Here is a 21,041-nt window from a genome sequence, read left to right on the forward strand (position 1 = left end):
AACGTGTGCATAAATAATCCAAATCACTTTTAGTAGAGACTGACCTTATTGCCCTTAGGGAACGGTTGCAAGCTTTATTGGCGGCTAAATAGCCACCTTTATTTTCAACATAATGTATATGTTCATGGTAATAAAGGAGGTAAACTTATGTCCTCACTCATAAAGAAAGCTAGAGCCAAAGCTCATATTAGCGCTATCAAAGATGAGACAGGTACGGTGAAAACCTCCACTAAAGTTATTGCACAGGCCTTCCAAGTTTTCTATAATCTACACCAGTTTGAACCTTCAAACCCTGTGCTTGATAGAAATGACGCTGTCGGTTCTGTCCTCACTGCACTTAATCTACCGACTATAGGGGATGACATAGCTGCTGGTCTTTTAGATCCGGTCTCCTTGTCTGAATTGCAGAAAATTATCAACAGCATCCCACCGGGGAAAAGCCCAGGACCTGATGGTTTCCCTTTATTATATTATAGAAAATTTCAGGAGATTCTTCCACCACAGCTTGTACTTACCTGCAATGCCTTATTGTCAGGCTCATTATTTCCTAGACAGGCACAAGTCACTTTGATATTAAAGGAGGGTAAAGATCCACTGTCATGTAGTAGCTACAGGCCCATCTCTCTTCTGAATATAGATGTAAAGATATGGGCTAAGCTCATTTCCACTAGACTGAGCACTATCATACCTACTTTGATACATGTTAATCAAAACAGGTTTTGTTAAGGGAAGAGAAGGTAGCGACAACTCGACTAAACTTTTCCATGTTATTCAGTTAGCTTATTCCCATTATATCCCCCTAGTCTTTTTTGGTATCGATGCCGAAAAGGCTTTTAATAGAGTTGACTAGGCCTTTAAGGAAGTAACCCTACTGAAATTTAATTTCCCACCTTTTCGGATATGTGCTATATTTACTTTATATGGCCAACCACATGCTAGATTGAAAGTCAATGATACTCTTTCCCCAACATTCGAAATCTCAAATGGAACTCGCAAGGGTTGTCCTCTTTCCCCCACCCTTTTCATCTTAGTCATTGAGACACTTTTGCAGGCTGTTCTGCAGGACCAGGAGATCAGGGGAATTCAAATACAAGACTCTCAATTCAAGGCCTCTGCGTTTGCTGACAATTTATTATTTTTGGTTACCAACCCAGAGACGGGTCTTGCACGCCTCACGAAGCTCCTCTCTTTTTTTGGTGCCCTCTCTAACTTTAAGGTAAACCTGAGCAAGTCTGAGGTGTTAAACATTTCCCTACCTACGAACGTCGTAGAGAGGCTTAAACGGACCTTACCATATAAGTGGTCCAGAGAAGCACTCACATACCTAGGTATACAGATTCCGGCCAAATTGTCTGAAATACATCACCTCAATTATCAGCCCCTTTTATCGACAATTTCTAGCCTATTGAGATCCTATGATATTCCCCTGGTCTCCTGGGTGGGACGAAAGAATCTGCTGAAGTAATATAAAATTCCAAAACTCTTATATACTTTAAATGACTTTAGATGGTGCCTATGCATATACCTCCTCTCTTCTTCAAACCCCTTAGAAGTAACGTTACTAGATTTCTTTGGTCCAAACATAAACCTAGACTCGCTCATAAATTACTGGTTCAAGACAAGACAGCTGGTGGTATCGGTTTACCTGACATTTTAACATATTATAAAGCCATTCAACTCAATAGATGGTTAGACTTGGTTAATCCGTGTAAGAATCATGAGATGGTAACAATCGCTAGAGCTGCATATGGTCCAACCTTTCTATCTGACATTTGGCTTCCACAGCCAAGGACATATAAAGCTCCTGAGTTTAATCCACTATTAAAAGGGGTCCATGAAGTCTGGCATGAGAGGCATACAATACTCGCACCTACTCCCTCCCCACTCTCCCCTGCAAGTCTCATCCCTCAATATGTTGGCTGCAGGACTGTCCCAATGGCAATGAATGTTCAATGAAATTAAGGTTCCTGGTGAACCTTCTTTCAAACAAATGGTTTCTCCACTAATCCCAACCTTTCTTCATTACCAACATTTTAAAAAGTCTTGCTCCCTTTTTCTGAAGTCACATGATGTTACTAGAACGCTGCCTTGTTTTGGCCTTAAAGGAACAGTGTCACCACAATTTTTTTTTTAATATGTTAAAAATGTTAGTGCTTTATTAAAAACGTTTGGATTAATTTGTGTGTTTTTGTGTTACTTTTTTTTATTTTTACACTTTTTCTTCCCTATGGTGGCTGCCATTTTTTTTTCCATTTCTGTATGTGTCGATTAACGACACATACAGACATGGAATCCAGTCCCATAGGGGCCGTTCCATCCACTTTCGTGTACGCCGCTGTGTGGGAACTGCGCATGCGCCGCTCCCACACAGTTTAATTTGAAATGCGCGCCGTCCGGCGCCATTTTACTGTGGACCGGAAGTCGCGGCCGGACAGTAAGATTACTACTTCCGGTCGCGGCTTCCGGACTTGTGCACATGGAGCAGCGGCAGCAGACGGAGCGGATGGACCGGAGGGAGCGGCGGCGACTGGAGCAGGTAAGTTATTTCTATGTATGTTCGTGTTTCAGTGTGTTTACTACTGTATGTTAACCTTCTACATTGTGTGTTAGCTCAAAAAATGGCGACACACTGTGTAGGAGGTTAGACCGTTCAAACCCCTCGTTTCTCCCGGCACTAGCCAGGATAAAGGAGGGGGGGATTCTGAGAGCTCACTAGAGCGAGGGATTTTTACCCAATTTTGCAGCATAAAGCAATGTGGTTGCTTTACCACATGCAATGCTGCAATTTTGGGAATGGCTCCATCTAGTGACCAGTGCTGGGAAATATTATAAATTGAATCCAATTTATAATATTTCCTGACTCGTGAAAAAAAATAAAAAAATTAGAACAATGTTTAATCACCTACACACTAATTGTTTAACTAAAAAAAAAACAAACATGTTTTGCTGGCAACACATTCCCTTTAAGGCTCAGAGCCCATTTTTGAAATCTGACATATTTCACTTTATGTGGTAATAACGTCGAAATGCTTAAACCTATGCAAGCGATTCTGAAATTGTTTTCTCGAGACACATTGAGCTTTATGTTAGTGGTAAAATTTGTTCGATATATTCAGTGTATATTTGTAAAAAATTGCAAAATTTTGAGAAAATGTTGAAAAAATAGAATTTTTCTGAATTTAAATGCATCTGCTTGTAAAACAGATGGTTATACACCCCAAAATAGTTACTAGTTCACATTTCCCATATGTCTACTTTACATTGGCATAGTTTTTTTAATAATTTCTTGGACGTTACAAGACTTAGAACATAAACAGCAATTTCTTATATTTTTAAGAAAATTTAAAAATCCTATTTTTTAAGGTACCTGTTCAGTTCTGAAGTGGCTTTGAGGGGTGTATGTATTAGAAACCCCCATAAAACACCCGATTTTAAAAACTAGACCCCTCAAAGTATTCAAAACAGCATTTAAAAAGTGTTTTAACCCTTTAGGCATTTCACAGGAATTAAAGCAAAGTGGAAGTGAAATTTGCAAATTAAATTTTTCTTGCTGAATTTCAATTTTATTCAATTTTTTTTCTGTAACACAGAAGGTTTTACCAGAGAAACACTACTAAATATGTATTGTCCAGATTCTGCAGTTTTTAGAAATGCCCCACATGTGGCTCTAATGTGCTCGTGGACTAAAACACAAGCCCCAGAAACAAAGAAGCACCTAGTGCATTTTGGGGCCTCTTTTTTGTTAGAATATATTTTTGGCAGCATGCCAGGTTTGAAGAGGTGTTGAGGTGCCAAAACAGTAGGAATCCCCCAAAAGTGACACTATTTTGGAAACTACACCCCTCAAGGAATTCATGTGTGGTTGTTGTTACCATTTTGACCACACAGTTTTTTCACAGCACGTATTTGAATTGGGCTGTGAAATTTAAAAAATGAATTTTTTTCCAATAAGATGTAATTTTTGATAAAATTTCTTATTTTCAAAAGAATTAAAATCCCCATTGTGTTGCCAAATTTGTCCTGAGTGCGGCAATACCCTATTTGTTGTGATAAACTGCCGTTTGGGCCCATGGGAGGGCTCAGAAGGAAAGGAGCGCTATGTGTTTGTTGGAATCCAGATTTTGCTGGATTGGTTTTCGGGTGCCATGTCGCATTTGCAGAGCCGCAGAGGTATCAAAGCAATGGAAACCCACCAGAAGTGACCCCATTTTGGAAACTACACCCAACAAGGAATTGATTTATGGTTGTTGTTACCATTTTGACCGCACAGTTTTTTCACAGCACGTATTTGAATTGGGCTGTGAAATTAAAAAAATGTCATTTTTTCCAATAAGATATCATTTTTTATGAACATTTCTTATTTTCACAGGGAACAAAATACCCCATTTTGTTGCCCAATTTGTCCTAAGTACGACAATACCACATTTGTGGTGATAAACTGCCGTTTGGGCCCATGGGAGGGCTCCGAAGGAAAGGACCACCACTTCGCCTACTGGAGCTTTTCTGGTGCTAAGTCATGTATGCAGAAGCCCCTGAGGTACCAGTACAGTTGAAACCCCCGAGAAGTGACCCCATTTTAAAAACTACACCCCTTAAGACATTCATCTAGAGGTGTAGTGAGTATTTTGGCCCCACATGTATTGTGTAAAAGGTAATGCACAGCAGATGGTGCAGTGTGAGATTAGCAATTTTCTATATATCTATGCCATTTCAGTGTCCAATATATTGTGGCCAGCATGCGGCACCGGAGATATACATCCCATAAACTGTAATGTGGGTTCTCCTTAGTACGGCAATACCCTACAAGTGGCTCTTATCAGCTGCCTTGGCACACAGCAGGGCTCAGAAGGGAAAGATGAGGGGGATAAGCTGTGCGGAGCGCGTCAGGGTAGATTAAAAATCTAAGGGATGTATGATACATTTTAAAACACTTTCATACAGAGCCCTGTTTTTTCGGGACACGTGTCACATTGATATTTTGTGTCCTCCCTTATCCCCCTCTAATAGCAGACTTTGCACCTCATTTGACTTTTTCCCTTCTTGCCAGTTTGGGGAACTTCTTCTGGAAAGTGTTGCCCTGGTACGATGCTTGTGGCCTCGCTTCCAGAAGTACTGGGTGCCCCCTTCTTGGTCCCTAAAGATTAGGTTCTTGATAATGATGTGCAAGGCTAGCTTCTTATACCACACCACATGGCGCTGTAGGGCTTCAGGACTTGATCTGAAAAGTCCACCCATCCCATGTACCTATTGTAGTCCAGGATGCAATCTGGTTTGGGGTCTCTGTACTGGTACCTCGTACAGGTACGTGGGTACTGGTGTGGCCATGTATTGTTGTCAATACAAGGACTTCTCTCTTGTACTTGACACACAATATGTTGCTGCTAGATTTTGCCCTGCTCTCACCCCTTCTGAGTGTTTGCCCAAGCAGAGTCTTAGATTTCTTCTAGCAGTGCCGCATGCCGCTGTACCTCTGGAAGCGAGGCACTTGAAGAGTGGGACGCTGGTATAAAAATGATGCAGGTAGAGGTGGTAACCCTGGTCCAGCTGTGGGTGCACCAAATCCCACACAATTTTTGCATTAACTCCCAGTAAGGGGAGCATTCTGGGGGCTGAATACTGCTGTCCTTCCCTTTATATATCCTAAATTTGTAGGTATACCCTGATGCACTCTCGCACAGCTTATACATCTTCACGCCATACCTTGCCCTCTTACCCGGCAGGTACTCGCGGAATTGAAGCCTCCCTTTAAAATCTACCAAGGACACATCAATAGAAATACACTTCTCGGGGGTGTATGCTTGGGAAAACCGGGCACTGGAACGGTCTAATAGGGTCTCCGTTTATACAAACGGTCAAAACTGGAGTCATCTCGGGGTGGGCACGGCTCATTATCAGTATAATGTAAGAAGCAAAGTATTGCCTCATTTTTATTTCTTTTTAGGTTCCAGTTCAGTTCTGAAGTTGCTTTGAGGGGCCTATATATTAGACACCCTCATCAAACACCCCATTTTAGAAACTAGACCCCTCAAAGTATTCACAACAGTATTTAGAAAGTTTATTAACCCTTTAGGTGCTTCACAGGAATTTAGAGCAATGTAGAGGTGAAATTTACATATTTCCTTTTTTTGTCAGAAAATCCTTTTTATTCCATTTTTTTCCTGTAAAACAAAACGCAACTCAATACTTATTGCCCAGATTCTGCAGTTTTGAGAAATATCCCACATGTGGCCCTAGTGCGTTAATGCACTGAAGCAGCGGCCTCAGAAGCAAAGGAGCACCTAGTGGATTTTGAGGCCTCCTTTTTATTAGGCACCATGTCCGGTTTGAAGAGGTCTTGTGGTGCCAAAACGGTGGAAACCCCCCAAACGTGACCCTATTTTGGAAACTAGACCCCGTGAGGAATTCATTGTAGTTTTCATCGGGTGCATGCGACATTTTGATCATTTTTTATTCTATTTTTAAGTGGCGTGGTGACTAAAAAAACAGCAATTTTACTATTGTTTTTTACAGCGTTCACTTTAAATGACATATTCACTTTATTTGGCGGGGCGATACAATTACGGCGATACCATATGTTTAGAGGTTTTTTCATGTCTTATGGCATTTGCACAATAAAATACTTATTGTAAAAAATCATTTTCTTTTTGTGTTGCCATATTCTAAGAGCCAGAACTTTTTTATTTTTCCATCAAGAAAGCCGTGCGAGGACTTGTTTTTTGCGTAACGAACTGTAGTTTCGATCAGTAACATTTTTAGGTACATGCGACTTTTTGATCTCTTTTTATTACATTTTTTGGGAGGTGAAGTGATAAAAAAAATTGTGTTTCTGGTATGGTTTACTGTTATTTTCTTATATGGCGTTCACCGCGCGGGATAAATAACGAAATAATTTTGTAGTTCAGGCCGATAGGGACGCGGCGATACTAATTATGTATAGTTTATTTGTTTATTTATGTATTTTTATTAATAATAAAGGACTGATAAGGGAAAAAGGGGGATTTTTTATTTTATTACTTTTAAAACTTTTATTTTCTTATTTTTACACAACTTTTTTTTACTTTTTATTTTAATTTATTACTTTGTCCCACTGGGGGACTTGGGGGCAGGAGGCCCTGATCGCTATTCTAATACACTGCACTGCATGCCACTATTGAACGCGGCGTTTAAGGGATCAATCAGCGGGGACACAGCGATCGGTACCTGCTGTAGGAGCTCCAGTAGCTGCTGTACGAGATAGCAGCTGTCACAGCTCCTGTATGTGTCGGGAAGATGGCTGAAATGGCCGTTACTCCAGTGACGTACTATTAGGTCATGGAGCGTGAACGATACAGCTACCATGACCTAATAGTACTTCCAGGAGCGGGATAGGGTTAACGTTGGAAGAGTTGCAGGAGGCGGTGGCATCTTTAGCTAATGGCAAAGCTCCGGGATCGGATGGCCTGCCGGTGGAAATCTTTAAAAAATTGGGTGACATACTCCTGCCGCATCTTTTGGATGTTTTTACGTCTGCTGTTTAGAGACCAGGGTTTACCTGACACTATGAGAGAAGCCGTGATAGTGGTTCTTTTGAAACCTGGTAAAGATCCCTTGTTGGCAGATTCTTCTAGACCAATATCTTTATTGCCTGTGGACATTAAAATTATTGCTAAGGCTATACGCCTTTCCAGGATTATCACCTTAATAATACACCCTGATCAAACTGGCTTTATGCCTAATAAATCTACAGCTATTAACCTTAGACGGTTATTTTTGAATTTACAACTCCCAGCTGACAACTCGGGTAGAAGGGTACTTTGCTCTTTAGACACAGCAAAGGCCTTCGATAGTGTGGAATGGGCACACTTATGGGCAGTACTTCAGAAAATGGGCTTTGGGGACTCGTTTATTTCCTGGATTCGGATGCTATATGATAGACCTGTGGCTAGAATTAGAGTAAATAACTTTATGACAGCTGCATTTCTGTTGGGTAGGGGCATACAGCGGGGTTACCCGCTCTCTCCGTTGCTTTTTGCCATAGCCATAGAGCCATTAGCAGTATGGATTAGGGGTTCTGTCGAAATTGTCGGGTTCCGTCATGGAGAGCAGAAGGATAAACTGGCGTTATACACTGATGACATGCTACTGTTTCTAGAGGATGATGCTGCCTCCTTGGATGCAGCTATGTCAGCTATTGGGGGGTTTGGTCAGTTCTCCGGATTGACCATCAACTGGTCCAAGTCTGTCCTGATGAAGGTGGATGATACACACACACACACACACACACACACACACACACACACACACACACACACACACACAGGTGCCATGTGTAGATCTCCCAATGAAATGTGTCACCTCCTTTAAATATCTAGGAGTGGAAATATCTATGAAACTGGAGTTATTTGAACGATGGAATTTAACCCCCTTACTGGCTCGATTTAAACTTAAGCTGGATGTGTGGCGTAAATTGTATCTCCCAGTAATTGGCAGATGTAATTTAATTAAAATGATTTGGATGCCTCAACTTCTATATCTTTTACACAATGCACCAATATGGTTACCTCAGCGGTTCTTCTACAAGGTTAATAGGCTATTTAGGTCTCTTATATGGAACACGGGGCATGCGTGCATAAAATTGGAGACATTTAAATTTGGAGAGATTTACAGAGAGATAAGACAGACGGAGGTCTGGCGGTTCCTAACCCCCGATTGTATTATCTGGCTTCTCAGTTGCAGCATCTCAGAGGGTGGGATATTGATGACTCAGTAAATTTCAATAGGCTGCTCTTACAACATTTCCTATGTTCAGACTCTTTATACGAGGCATTAGAGGCCCATAAATTTAAACAGCATACTAAGAATTATCCAACGCTGTATTTAATGCACAAAATATGGTGGAGTGTTAGAAATGTTCAAGGCATCATGGGTTGTACACAATATACAGCTATCTGGGATACGCCGTGGTTGCCTCATATGACCACTCTAACAGATTTTGCTATGTGGAAGGACAAAGGGGTTCGTAGAATGGACCAGTTGTTGGATAATCAGGAATTGAAGTTATTCTCATGTTTACAGATGGAGTTTGGTCTTCCTCATACCCAATTTTATATATTTTTTCAAGTTCGTCATGCGTACGGTATGGAGAATAGGAGTAACACTGTCACAATAATGGATAATGTCCTGATAGGAGTTATTAGCAAGACTGGTCATACATCTGGCCTTATAGCTCTTAAATACAAAAGTCTTCTGATAAGATTCCTAGATGACTCACCTTCCATATTGAGGAGTAAATGGGAAAGAGATCTTGGGCCCATAGAAGAGAGTCAGTGGGGAGATATATTGATATATCCATAGGTGGATAGCAGGGGCCTGAGTTCATCGTCGGATGTAGCTGCATTCTAGACCGCGATAGTCGTGGTAGATCATTTATGATGCTTAGAGTAATCTGATTGGCCTTAGGGGGATTTTGTTAACTCCTTTTCAAATATGCAATAGATTTATAGATTTATGTATTTGATGCTGATTTATGTGATGTTATTCTGTATTCATGAGCATGCATACTTTGGAAGAAGGGGGAGGGGGAGTGTTATATGTATTGCGATGCTGTATCGCAAATGTTTTGTCTTTGCTGAAAATAAAAAAATACTTTATTTTAAAAAAATAGCTTTTTCCTATTCTTGTTTATATTACAAAAATTCAATAAAAACTTTGAATTAAAAAAAAAAAAAAAAAAAACAGAATGGAGGGGATAGCCCATATTTGACTTGTACATGTAGTGATCTGATCTGTTTTAATTCACTAGGGGACATACAAGTATAAGGATTCAACAGGAAAATAAAAAAAATAAAAAGGTGGAGGGGGTTGAAAAGAAAGAGGGAGATTTGTATAGGTCAATTCAAATAGGTGGAGCTGGTTTTTGTTCCAGAGCCGTTTTATATTCTACAGGGTTCTGAAATCCAATGGTACCAGGTCTTATTGAATTTATCCTTTTTTTATGCACAGTTGCTTTAAGGTCCTCCATCCGCATTACCTCTTGTATCCTAAAAGAACCATTGGCCAATAGTCGGTACTTTTGTCTGACACCATCGAGTCAGGATACAAGCTCGGGCCGCATTACTAAAATGTCGAATGTCCGATTTCTTGTATGATAAAATTAGCATATTGCAGAGATGAAAGTGAATCAGAGCAGGTGAGGCAGGTGGTGGATCATTCGTAAATTTAGAGGTGATGCATCAGACCTTGTTTAAATAAATGGTCAATACAGGACATTCCCAGACGCCTCTAAACTCTATGCTCCACACAACAGCAGAGAGAAGAGTCTGTGAGCATGAGCGCATAAAGTTTAGAGGGGACCTTGTACCCCCTGGAGAGAATATAGAAACCCGCTTTTTCTGTCCTAGTAGAGACAGACGACCCGTGTGTAAATAGGAAGAGCCTGTTGCGTTGTTCAGGTGTAAAGAGTATTTGTAAATCCTTTCCCCATGTAATAATATGCAATGGGAGAGGAGTATCAATGGGTGAGCTAAGGATCTCAGAAATTTCAGAGACCATGTCGCACCACTCCAGTAGAGGCACAAAGCTGTTCAAAATGGGTCTTCGAGCGTGAGAATCCCCGGGAGGCTGGACAGAGGGGATGAATTGTTAACTTTGTGTCACTTGCTATGAAGAAATAGAACATGGTTGTAAGCATCCGAGTAGTGTGGCTGCAGATTTCCATTAGAGTACACAATGTATTCTATTCAATCATCTGAACGCAGGAATTGACTTGTTACATGAATGACTTGTTGTTTTCTATATGTGGTGTCATTATGATTAATGTTGAATGCTCTATGTCATTCTAATGTCCACCTTGTACACCAATTCACATTTCATTTGCCTAGTCACACAGACTATTCACTTTATAATACCCAGAAGGTAACCAGGCCAAAAAAAAAATCTACTTTCTACTATTTTAGAGCACAAATGAACATTTGCAGGTAAGGTGAACATACCCAATTTATCTGCACTGAAGCCTTCAGCTGCTGCCAGTTCAGACTGGAAGAAGTCATAATCAAACTTGCTGAGGTCTTCACATCCACGTTCATCCAGAAATCCTATATAAATATATGCACTATTTGACCCAAGGATTATACGATCCTAAGAATATAAATGGAGATTTACGTAGTTAAAAAGAACTATAACTTTGACCATACGGATAGGTAAATGGAAAGTGTTGAATTGAGAGGCCTATGAGCTTAACTACATGCTGATTACCTCTGAGCCAGCTTGTTGATCAGCGCTCATTTGCTCCGTTCACAAGGAGCTAGTATGGAGACGAGCGATCGTTACTCCAATCACCCATCCCCATGCTTTTTAGATCACGTCAGCAGCACATCTCCCTGTCTACACAGGGAGATGTACTGTCGGCAACGATAATATTTTACACATTTAAAACGATACAATCAGCTGATGAACAAGCGTTTGCTCGGAGTGGTAGTGGTAGGCTACCGCTCACTGCTCTGTTTGCACTAAGTACCAGGGAAGGGGGGCTGTGCAGCGCTACGTACCAGGGAATGGGGGGCTGTGCAGATCTACTTACAAGGGAAGGGGGGACACTATCTACAAGGGGGGCTGTGTGGCGCTATCAACAAAGGGGGGGGCTGTGTGGCGCTATCTACAAAGGGGGGGCTGTGAGGCGCTATCTACAAAGGGAGGGCTGTGTGGCGCTATCTACAAAGGGAGGGCTGTGTGGCACTATCTACAAAGTGAGGGCTGTGTGGCGCTATCTACAAGGGGGAGCTGTGTGTGGTGTTATCTGCAGGGGGCACAGTTACCGATGGGGTACTTTTATTGTGTTGAGAACTAAGGGATCATTATTACCATCTGGATCACTGGATTACGATTTTGTTTAGAGGATGAGGTATAGGTGTGGAGGGTGCTGGTAAAGCGAGAAACCAACATGTCTGTGTGTTTAATTCTGCAGAGATAAGTCGTGGCTGGAATAAGACGTCACAGTGGTCCGGGTCGGATGGAGAAAAAAGGGAAAGTGAATGACTAATCAGAGAAAACATCACCTAAGTTAGCGGGGGATAGCTACAAGTGGAACTGTGATTGGCGAGTCACTCCTAGAACACTGCACAGGAAATTATTTTGTAATGTGTCCGTAAAAATTTTGGTCTGTCCGTGAATTTTAGCTCAGTTGTCCAGATATTTCTGAAGTGGAGGTTGGCAATCCTGATTACAAACTGTGGGTTGCAACTCCCTGGGGGGGTCATGTGAAAACCTCCGGGGGGGTGGCGAGCCACTCACCGAGGTTCCTGTTCCAACTGTATCTACGTCGTCAGGACGCAGATACAGTTGAATTCAATGCTGGAGCAAGGAGCTAACGGACCCTTGCTCCAGCATTCACTGTGCCGTGAGTGGTTCGGTGCAGGCAGGCGCGATGTAGTGACGTCATCGCGCCTGCCTGTACCGAGTCACTTACAGCACAGTGCAGAGGAGGAGAAGGATCCTCCAACCGTCAGGGGAATGGAGATAGAAAATAATAACAATTAATTACCTATAAGGCACATATGGGGGGGCATTACATTACATGAGGGGGGGGCTGTCTGATATGATGGCAGCTATAGGGTTGCATTATACTGTGGGGGCAGCTATGGGGGCATTATACTGTGTGAGGGCAGCTATGGGGGCATTATACTGTGTGGGGGCAGCTATGAGGGGCATTATACTGTATGGGAGCAGCTATGGGGTGCATCATACTGCATGGGCGTAGCTATGGGGGCATTATACTCTGGGGGCAGCTATGGGGTGCATTATACTCTGTGGGGCACGTATGGGGGCATTATACTGTGTGGGGGCAGCTATGGTGAGCATTATACTGTGTGGGGACAGCTATGGGGCATTATACTGTGGGGGCAGCTATGGTGGCATTATACTGTGTGGGGGCAGCTATGGAGAGCATTATACTGTGTGGGGGCAGCTATGGTGGGCATTATACTGTGTGGGGGCAGCTATGGTGAGCATTATAATGTGGGGGGCAGCTATGGTGAGCATTATACTGTGTGGGGGCAGCTATGGGGGGCATTATACTACGTGAGGGCAGCTATGGGGGGCATTATACTGTGTGGGGGCAGCCATGGGGGGCATTATACTGTGTGGGGGCAGCCATGGGGGGCATTATACTGTGTGGAGGCAGCCATGGGGGGCATTACACTGTATGGGAACAGCTATAAGGGACAATATACGGTGGGGGCAGCTATCGGGAGCATTTATATTTATTAACAGACCACTGCATTCTTTTTGCTAGCAAACCCATGTAACGGGTTTTCTATACTAGTAGAAATATAATGTGCATAGGCTACTAAGGATATTCAAGACAGAATTTAAAATGAGTGGCTGGGATACGAACAACACAGCGCCACTCTTGTCCATTGCTGTATCTTGTATTATAGCTCAGGCCCATTCCCATTACAGGCCATGGGCAAGAGTGGTGAGGTTCCTGGGAAAAAAAAGCAAACTCCTCTTTTTTACAATCCCTGTTTCATGACGTTTTAGTCCTTCTGACGTCACAGATAAGAGGAGCAGACTGAAGCAATGGATATACCACTAGAGTCGCATACAACACTGAGGGTATGTTCACATGGCCTATTTTCAGACGTAATTCGGGCGTTTTACGCTACGAATTACGCCTGAAAAGACGACTCCATTACGCTTGCAAACATCTGCCCATTGCTTGCAATGGGTTTTACGATGTTCTGTTCAGACGAGGTGTAATTTTACGTGTCGCTGTCAAAAGACGGCGCGTAAAAAGACGCCTGCATCAAAGAAGTGCATGTCCCTTCTTTGGACGTTTTTGGAGCCGTTTTTCATTGACTCCATTGGACGCCGCAAAAAAACACGAGTACTTGCAAAAACGTCTGAAATTCAGGAGATGTTTTCGCCTGAAAACAGTTCCGTAATTTCAGAGGTATTTTGCATTTGCGTGTGAACATACCCTAACTTGTACCCAATATAACTTACCAGATGTTGAAGTTTAGTATTCATGAAAATAGGCACACCATTCACAATCACTTTAGCCTTGTCATATGGCTTTACCAGCACCTTGTTTTCAATGTTGATAAAAGTAGCATGTTTTGGTAAAATTCTGTGAAAGAAAAATAAAATTAAAAAAAATTCACATTGTATAGAAAGAAGTATAGATAAAAAACTAAATTTCATAGACTTGGATTGTCCATCACATACCCTAGACCTCTCAAGGTTATTTCATTTGAAGCTGCCTGGCCAACATCAGATGATCCTGAAACAGAATGAACACTATGATCACCAATATATTATGATGTCTTACGCCAATAAGTATTGTCTTACATTTACAGTTACAACCGGGTGACAACCACTAATGTCAGCCACTACAAGACCCTGAAAAAGGTACTTGAAAGGTATTCTACACTGATATATGTGAGTGCTGTACCTTCTTGTATAAAGTGCTTAAGAACTCCAGACAGCTGTGGATCTTCGTTAATGTTTAGGAGATAAGGAAAAGACTGAATCATGCGCCTCTCCTAGAATTGAAACAAACATATGTTAGCTTAATTTGTAAACACTTAAAGGGGTTGTACATGTTGGTGGCTGTTTTTTTGCTGATCTATCCACAGAATAGGACATCAGTTTATGATCGGTGGGGGTCCGACACCCAGACCCCGCACCAATCAGTTGCTCCGGCTGCCTTTTGGTGGCGGAAGCTATGCAGGGTCGGTGCCGAAATCAGAAGGCTCCAGACACAGTATAGCAGCCATGCTAAAGTACTGTAGCCCTGCTCCTACTCAAGTGACCCCCACCGATCATATACTGATGACCTATGCTGTGGATAGTACATCAATATAAAAAACAGCACCCAACCTGGAAAACCCCTTTAAAGGGGTTGTTTGCTTTGGACAATCCCTATTGTTCCACAGCCATAAGCTTATCACAAGGAGTCCCATGGTACGACAGCAAGTGTTTAATTCCTCTACATCGCTGCAACAGGTATAAATATATATATCATGTGTGAGGGAAGGGAAGGAAGAAAAAAGTATGTGATCTGATATTAATATTTAACTTTTATTGATATGCATTAAAATAGAAAATTACACTAAAAGGTCCAATGGTGCAATAAGGTATGTGTGAGTGACCCCCAAACTCACTTACCTATAGGCCATGTATAATTTATGTTATGAATTATGAATTTGTTACTATCAGGAGTGTTCAATCGAAGAACACATATGCTTCTATGCTTCCAGAGTAGCAAGCATGTGATCTCAGGTTGCGATAGTGCAGGAATTAGGGCAATGGCAGCCAATTGCACTACCATGCGGCTGCACTACGGCACAATGTGAACATGAGCCTGCTAACTACGCCCTCACGCTGGGTCTCTGTGAGCCAGAGCAACAGCGTGAAACGCAGCCTATGGTTGCACTGCTGTGAATTATATAAGAAGAAAACTGTAAATTGTTGTACTGTTATAACAAAGAGCTATGAAGTGGTCGAATTGATTTTATTATTGAGCAAATCAGTCGGTTTAGGTGTAAAGGGTAACAGCAGCATGAATCTTGAGTGCACGAGTTGGAATGGTTAGAGCTACTCATGCCATTGATACACCTGCAGAGCGTGATAGTGCAGTGAGTCAGGGCAAGTACAATGCCGCACCATCGTACGTAACTGCCAAGTGTGAACAGTCAGCAGACAGCTGCACACTCACGCCGCCGTCCCTGTGTGCCAGAGCAGCAGCGTGGAGAACAGCCGTAGTTACCTTGCTATGCCCGCGCCCAGCCGTCAGCTGAGAAGCGGTACAAACACCATACCAGAGTACAACTCCACTGTAAGTGGACTTAAACTCAGCGTTAGTGCTGAATCTCAGAGCGGAGCGAGGGCCTCCAGCGCTGAGAGATCAGAATAACCCCGCAGGACAAACTGTCCTACAAGGCAATAGCCCTACTCCCGTAAGTAAACGGGGTAGGCAGCAGTAAGGAAACCGCACGGCAAGTACACCGGCGGTCAAATTGGAGCGTAGCGGCTGGATGAAAGCACACAACCAGCTGCTCGCAATTGACAGCAGGGTGCGCTACGCTAACAACACAGTCGTGCTGTCAGCCGTGCGTTAGAAGCAAATGGTAGATTGACAATTGATTGGCCTGAATATGGCAGCTAAGGCCATGTATTGCACCAAGGAGAATTTTAAAATGATTGAGCACCCGACGCGCGTTTCGCCAGCATTCTGGCTTCTTCCGGGTGCTCGTTTCACGCTGTTGCTCTGGCTCACAGAGACCCAGTGTGAGGGCGTAGTTAGCAGGCTCATGTTCACATTGTGCCATAGTTCAGCCGCATGGTAGTGCAATTGGCTGCCATTGCCCTAATTCCTGCACTATCGCAACCTGAGATCACATGCTTGCTACTCTGGAAGCATAGAAGCATATGTGTTCTTCGATTGAACACTCCTGATAGTAACAAATTCATAATTCATAACATAAATTATACATGGCCTATAGGTATGTGAGTTTGGGGGTCACTCACACATACCTTATTGCACCATTGGACCTTTTAGTGTAATTTTCTATTTTAATGCATATCAATAAAAGTTAAATATTAATATCAGATCACATACTTTTTCTTCCTTCCCTTCCCTCACACATATAGCTATACTGGGTGGTGTACACCAATGTGATCTGTTGACAATATTATGTGATAGGTGGTCCTCCACACATTACCTAAATATATATTACACATCACAATTGGTTCTCCACAGCTAGAGCTTTGAAGTCTGGGTAATAGAAGCCAAACAGGGGATAGCAAACCTTATTCACAGTAGGGATTATGGAGCACAGGTACCATAAGCCAAGATCAAATGTGTGGTTTAGGAGGGTGAAGGTTTGGTATAAATGTTACTTTGGGTATATCAAAGTTCCCATAAATAATCTATATGAAAAGCCTTTGTTTTATAGATGTATATCTATATATAACTGCAAACCTAAGGCAACATTGGTAACACACAAAGTGATGAGAAAAATAATTTGCCAATGACGTAAAACCAAGGGAGTGACAAGCTTTCATAGTGTCCAAGGGAGAGATTATGGAATGTGCCCCCCCCCCCCAAACACATCCTCGGTCCTTGAAGGTCAGTATGATAGCTGTCAGATAACGTTCAACTGACAGCTATCAGCCCTGATTCACACAGTAACATGCAGGTATGGCTATGCTGAACATACTGCTAAGACACAGCTTACAGTGTAGCAAACAAATGTTTTAAAGGCACAGCGATTTCTTTTATCCATAAATTGTGACCCACCCTTTAATGGTACCCTAGATGGCCACCTACTCTGCCTACCCCTTTTAGTATTATTTTTTGTAATGTAAATGTATGAAGAACGTATTTATGCTGTCAATTCACCTGTGTTATTGCAGCAAACTGTTGCTCCCATTCTTTTCTGGCTTCTTGTAGCTGATGTTCCCAGGCTGATTGCATTGCCTGGATACGCAGTTCATTTTCTGACAGCAATCGGTGAAGTTCTCCTGTGGTTCCCAAAAAATATAGAAACCCATCATTATGTTACATAAAGTTGCCAGTGACATGATGCATAATACTGTAGAAGACATGCTTTACAGTAGAACGGATGATACAGATTTACATCTTACTTGTTTCTTGCTCTACCTTCTTTCCTGAGCTCCCAAGTCCTGCCAGTCGGGACATCAGTTTGTTGTTTTCGGCTTTCAGCTCTTTAATAAGGCGCTCTGTGGGACTTGCATTAATAACTGCTTTGTTCTTAATTTTCTTTGCTCTAATGGAGGTAAATAACACACAATTGCACATATTGTAATGTAATATTATGGTTCTCTCATTCATATTTTTAGAACCATGTACAAAAACGGAGCATTACCTTTCAGCATATCTGAGTGTAGACAAAGTCTCCTCATAGCATATATCAGCCGGACTCACTGCAGCAACCTAACAAAGAGAAACATACCTGATACATGACGCAGTGGTGTTTCACATTCATGTTCTATCAGAATATTTAATAGAATTCCCTTATGCACTAAGATATATTTTTTAACAAATACTATTTTTGCCATTTTTATTTTTAATACATTTTATTTGGTTTTAAGCAATACAAACATCAATATTCATTTGTCAATAGCATAGCCTATATTAATACATATATTATGTAAATGAGAAGGAATGATAAACAACATAGGAATGTATAAATAAACAGTCAAGTAATGAACAAAACTCGAAAACTGTCAAACATTGTCCATACCAAATGTCACTAGGGTAGTGGTCTATAGCCAGGTCTGTGGGTGTATCAATCAATTTGGGATAGGTTGGTAATTCAATATGTCTAAGGATCTATTCCCCTATTTCCGTAGTAAACTTGACTTCGTTGCACAGCACTAAATAGGACATTTCCTCTATTCTGGCTAGTTGAGCTCCCTTCCTAAGCCAGTGGCTTATTAGGAGGGGAGGGGGTCATGTTAGTTTTCCACTAGAGCAGTATGAACGTTCTAGCTACACAGAAAAGAGGTGTCCAGAGTACCCCAGGTTTATGTTGAGGCGAATATGTCCCTATGTTTAGAAACAATAGACGGGGATTTATGGTGATAGAAGTGCGAGTGATGGTATTCAATAAGGCTTGCACTTTATCCCTATTTTTGCCATTTTTGACGCTGAAGAGCTACTATTTTGTGAGTCTGGAGAATGCAAAAAAGCTCTCCTCCATTGGATTACATCATCACCTATCAAATTCCTCCTGGCAGCTCTGAGACACCTCCTCTCCCTCCCCAGCTCCTCCCTCCTTGTATCTCTGTATGTCCCAATACATATAGTGCTACTGAAAAGATAATTTCTGCCCTATCTAAAGGATCAGGAGTGCAGTGATAAAATAGGTCCATACAATGATTAGCTGCAGAGTTATCTGAGTGCTGTGTGCAGAATCTCGAGTATATTCCTATGAGATGCAGCTTCACACTGCTGTCGCCTGTTTCCTGCTTGAAAGAGTTGATATGGAGAAACCTATCACAAGCAGGAGGCAGGGGGAGAGCAGTGAAAGATTCAATCACATCAAAATGCACTGAGACTCTGCAGTGTAATTACAGTAGTTCTATGTCACTGATCCATCACTAGCAAGAGGCAGAGGAGACAGGCCGTAGCTGCATAACATAGGAATACACTAAAACTCTGCAGTGTTAAGGGGCAGCAGTTTTAGGTCAGTGATCTTTCACTTGCTGCCCTTAGATAGGGTCTCTGAGCAGAGCAAGTGAATTTTGACGAGACTCTGATCCGTCTGCATTTGCAAAGCCAGAAGCATCATGGGAAATGTAGGCTACATTAGGGGGACAATATCAAAGGGGAAGAAGGAACCAACATGGCAGACAACCCATAAATGGCCCATCAACTAAAACGGATATACACAAGCGTCTCTACATTATTTTTTAACCCCTTAAGGACCCAGCCACTTTTGGACCTTATGACACAGCCTCATTTTTTAAATCTGACATGTGTCACTTTATGTGGTAATAACTCTGGAATGCTTTTACCTATCCAAGCGATTCTCAGATTGTTTTCTCGTGACATATTGTACTTTATGTTAGTGAAAAAATTTGGTCGATAAATTCAATATTTATTTGTGGAAAACACCAAAATTTTGAGAAAATTTGCAAAAATTTGCATTTTTCTAAATTCAAATGTATCTGCTTGTAAGACAGATAGTTATACCACACAAAATAGTGACTAGTAAACATTTTCCATATGTCTACTTTATGTTTGCATCATTTTTTGAACATCCTTTTATTTTTCTAGGACGTTACAAGGCTTAGAACTTTTGCAGCAATTTCTCATATTTTCAAGAAAATTTGAAAAGGCTATTCTTTTAGGGAAGAGTTCAGATCTGAAGTAGCTTTGAGGGCCTTATATATTAGGAACCCCCACAAATCACCCCATTTTAAAAACTGCACCCCTTAAAGTATTCAAAACAGCATTTAGAAAGTTTCTTAACCCTTTATGCGTGTCACAGGAATTAAAGCAAAGTGGAAGGGAAATTTGCAAATTTCATTTATTTTTTTTGCATAAATTCCATTTTAATCCATTTTTCCTATAATACCGAAGGTTTTTACAAGAGAAATACAACTGAATATTTATTGCCCTGATTCTGCAGTTTTTAGAAATATCCCACATGTGGCCCTAGTGCGCTACTACACTGAAACAAAGGCCCCAGAAGCAAAGGAGTACCTAGTGGATTTTTCGGCCTTCCTTTTCTTCAATTATATTTCAGGCACCAGGTCAAGTTAGAAGAGGTCTTGTGGTGAAAAAACAAAGGAAACCACCCAAAAGTGACTCCATTTGGGAAACTACACCCCTAGAGGAATTCATCTATCGGTGTCGTGATCATTTTGACCACACAGGTGTTTCATAGATTTCATTAGAATTGGGCAGTGAAAATTAAAAATGACATTATTTTTCAATAAGATGTGGCTTTACCTCAGAATTTTTTATTTGTTTCAGCAAATAAATGAGGAAAAGCACCCCAACATTTGTAAAGCAACTTCTCCAGAGTACGGAAATACCCAGTATGTGGTAATAAACCACTGTTTGAATACACATCAGGGCTCAGAAGGGAAGGCACACCATTTAGCTTTTGGAGCGCTGATTTTGCTGGTTTGATTTTATCGGCACCATGTCGCATTTGTAAAGCTCCTAAAGGTACCAGTACAGTGGTAACCCCCCAAAAGTGACTCCATTTGGGAAACTACACCCATAGAGGAATTCATCTAGGGGTGTAGTGAGCATTTTGACCCCACCAGGTGTTTCATAGATTTCATTAGAATTGGGCAGTAAAAATTATATTTGTTTCCACTAAGATGTAGCTTTAGGTCAAAATTTTTCATTTTCTCATCAAATAAAGGATATGAAGCACCGTAACATTTGCAAAACAACTTCTCCAGAGTACGGCAATGTGGTAATAAACCACTGTATGAATACACATCAGGGATCAGAAGGGAAGGAGCGCCATTTGGCGAGCAGATTTTGCTGGATTGGTTTTTCTGCACCATGTCGCGTT

At 41.6% G+C, this 21,041-nt stretch overlaps 1 protein-coding gene across 1 annotated transcript in view; it reads right to left on the minus strand.

The window, feature by feature from the left end:
* The window catches only part of LOC142760553 (kinesin-like protein KIF28), a 97,000-nt gene that overhangs the window by 43,176 nt on the left and 32,783 nt on the right, over positions 1–21,041 (minus strand). The window contains exons 5-11 of the mRNA XM_075863744.1: positions 17,868–17,935; positions 17,626–17,768; positions 17,381–17,502; positions 14,429–14,519; positions 14,203–14,257; positions 13,981–14,104; positions 10,971–11,115 (exon numbers count right to left, since the gene is read on the minus strand). Coding sequence (XP_075719859.1) covers positions 10,971–11,115; positions 13,981–14,104; positions 14,203–14,257; positions 14,429–14,519; positions 17,381–17,502; positions 17,626–17,768; positions 17,868–17,935 — 748 coding nt within the window. The remainder of the gene's footprint in view (positions 1–10,970; positions 11,116–13,980; positions 14,105–14,202; positions 14,258–14,428; positions 14,520–17,380; positions 17,503–17,625; positions 17,769–17,867; positions 17,936–21,041) is intronic.

This window comes from Rhinoderma darwinii, chromosome 4 (assembly GCF_050947455.1).
Source record: "Rhinoderma darwinii isolate aRhiDar2 chromosome 4, aRhiDar2.hap1, whole genome shotgun sequence".
In the NCBI taxonomy this organism is placed as follows: domain Eukaryota; kingdom Metazoa; phylum Chordata; class Amphibia; order Anura; family Rhinodermatidae; genus Rhinoderma; species Rhinoderma darwinii.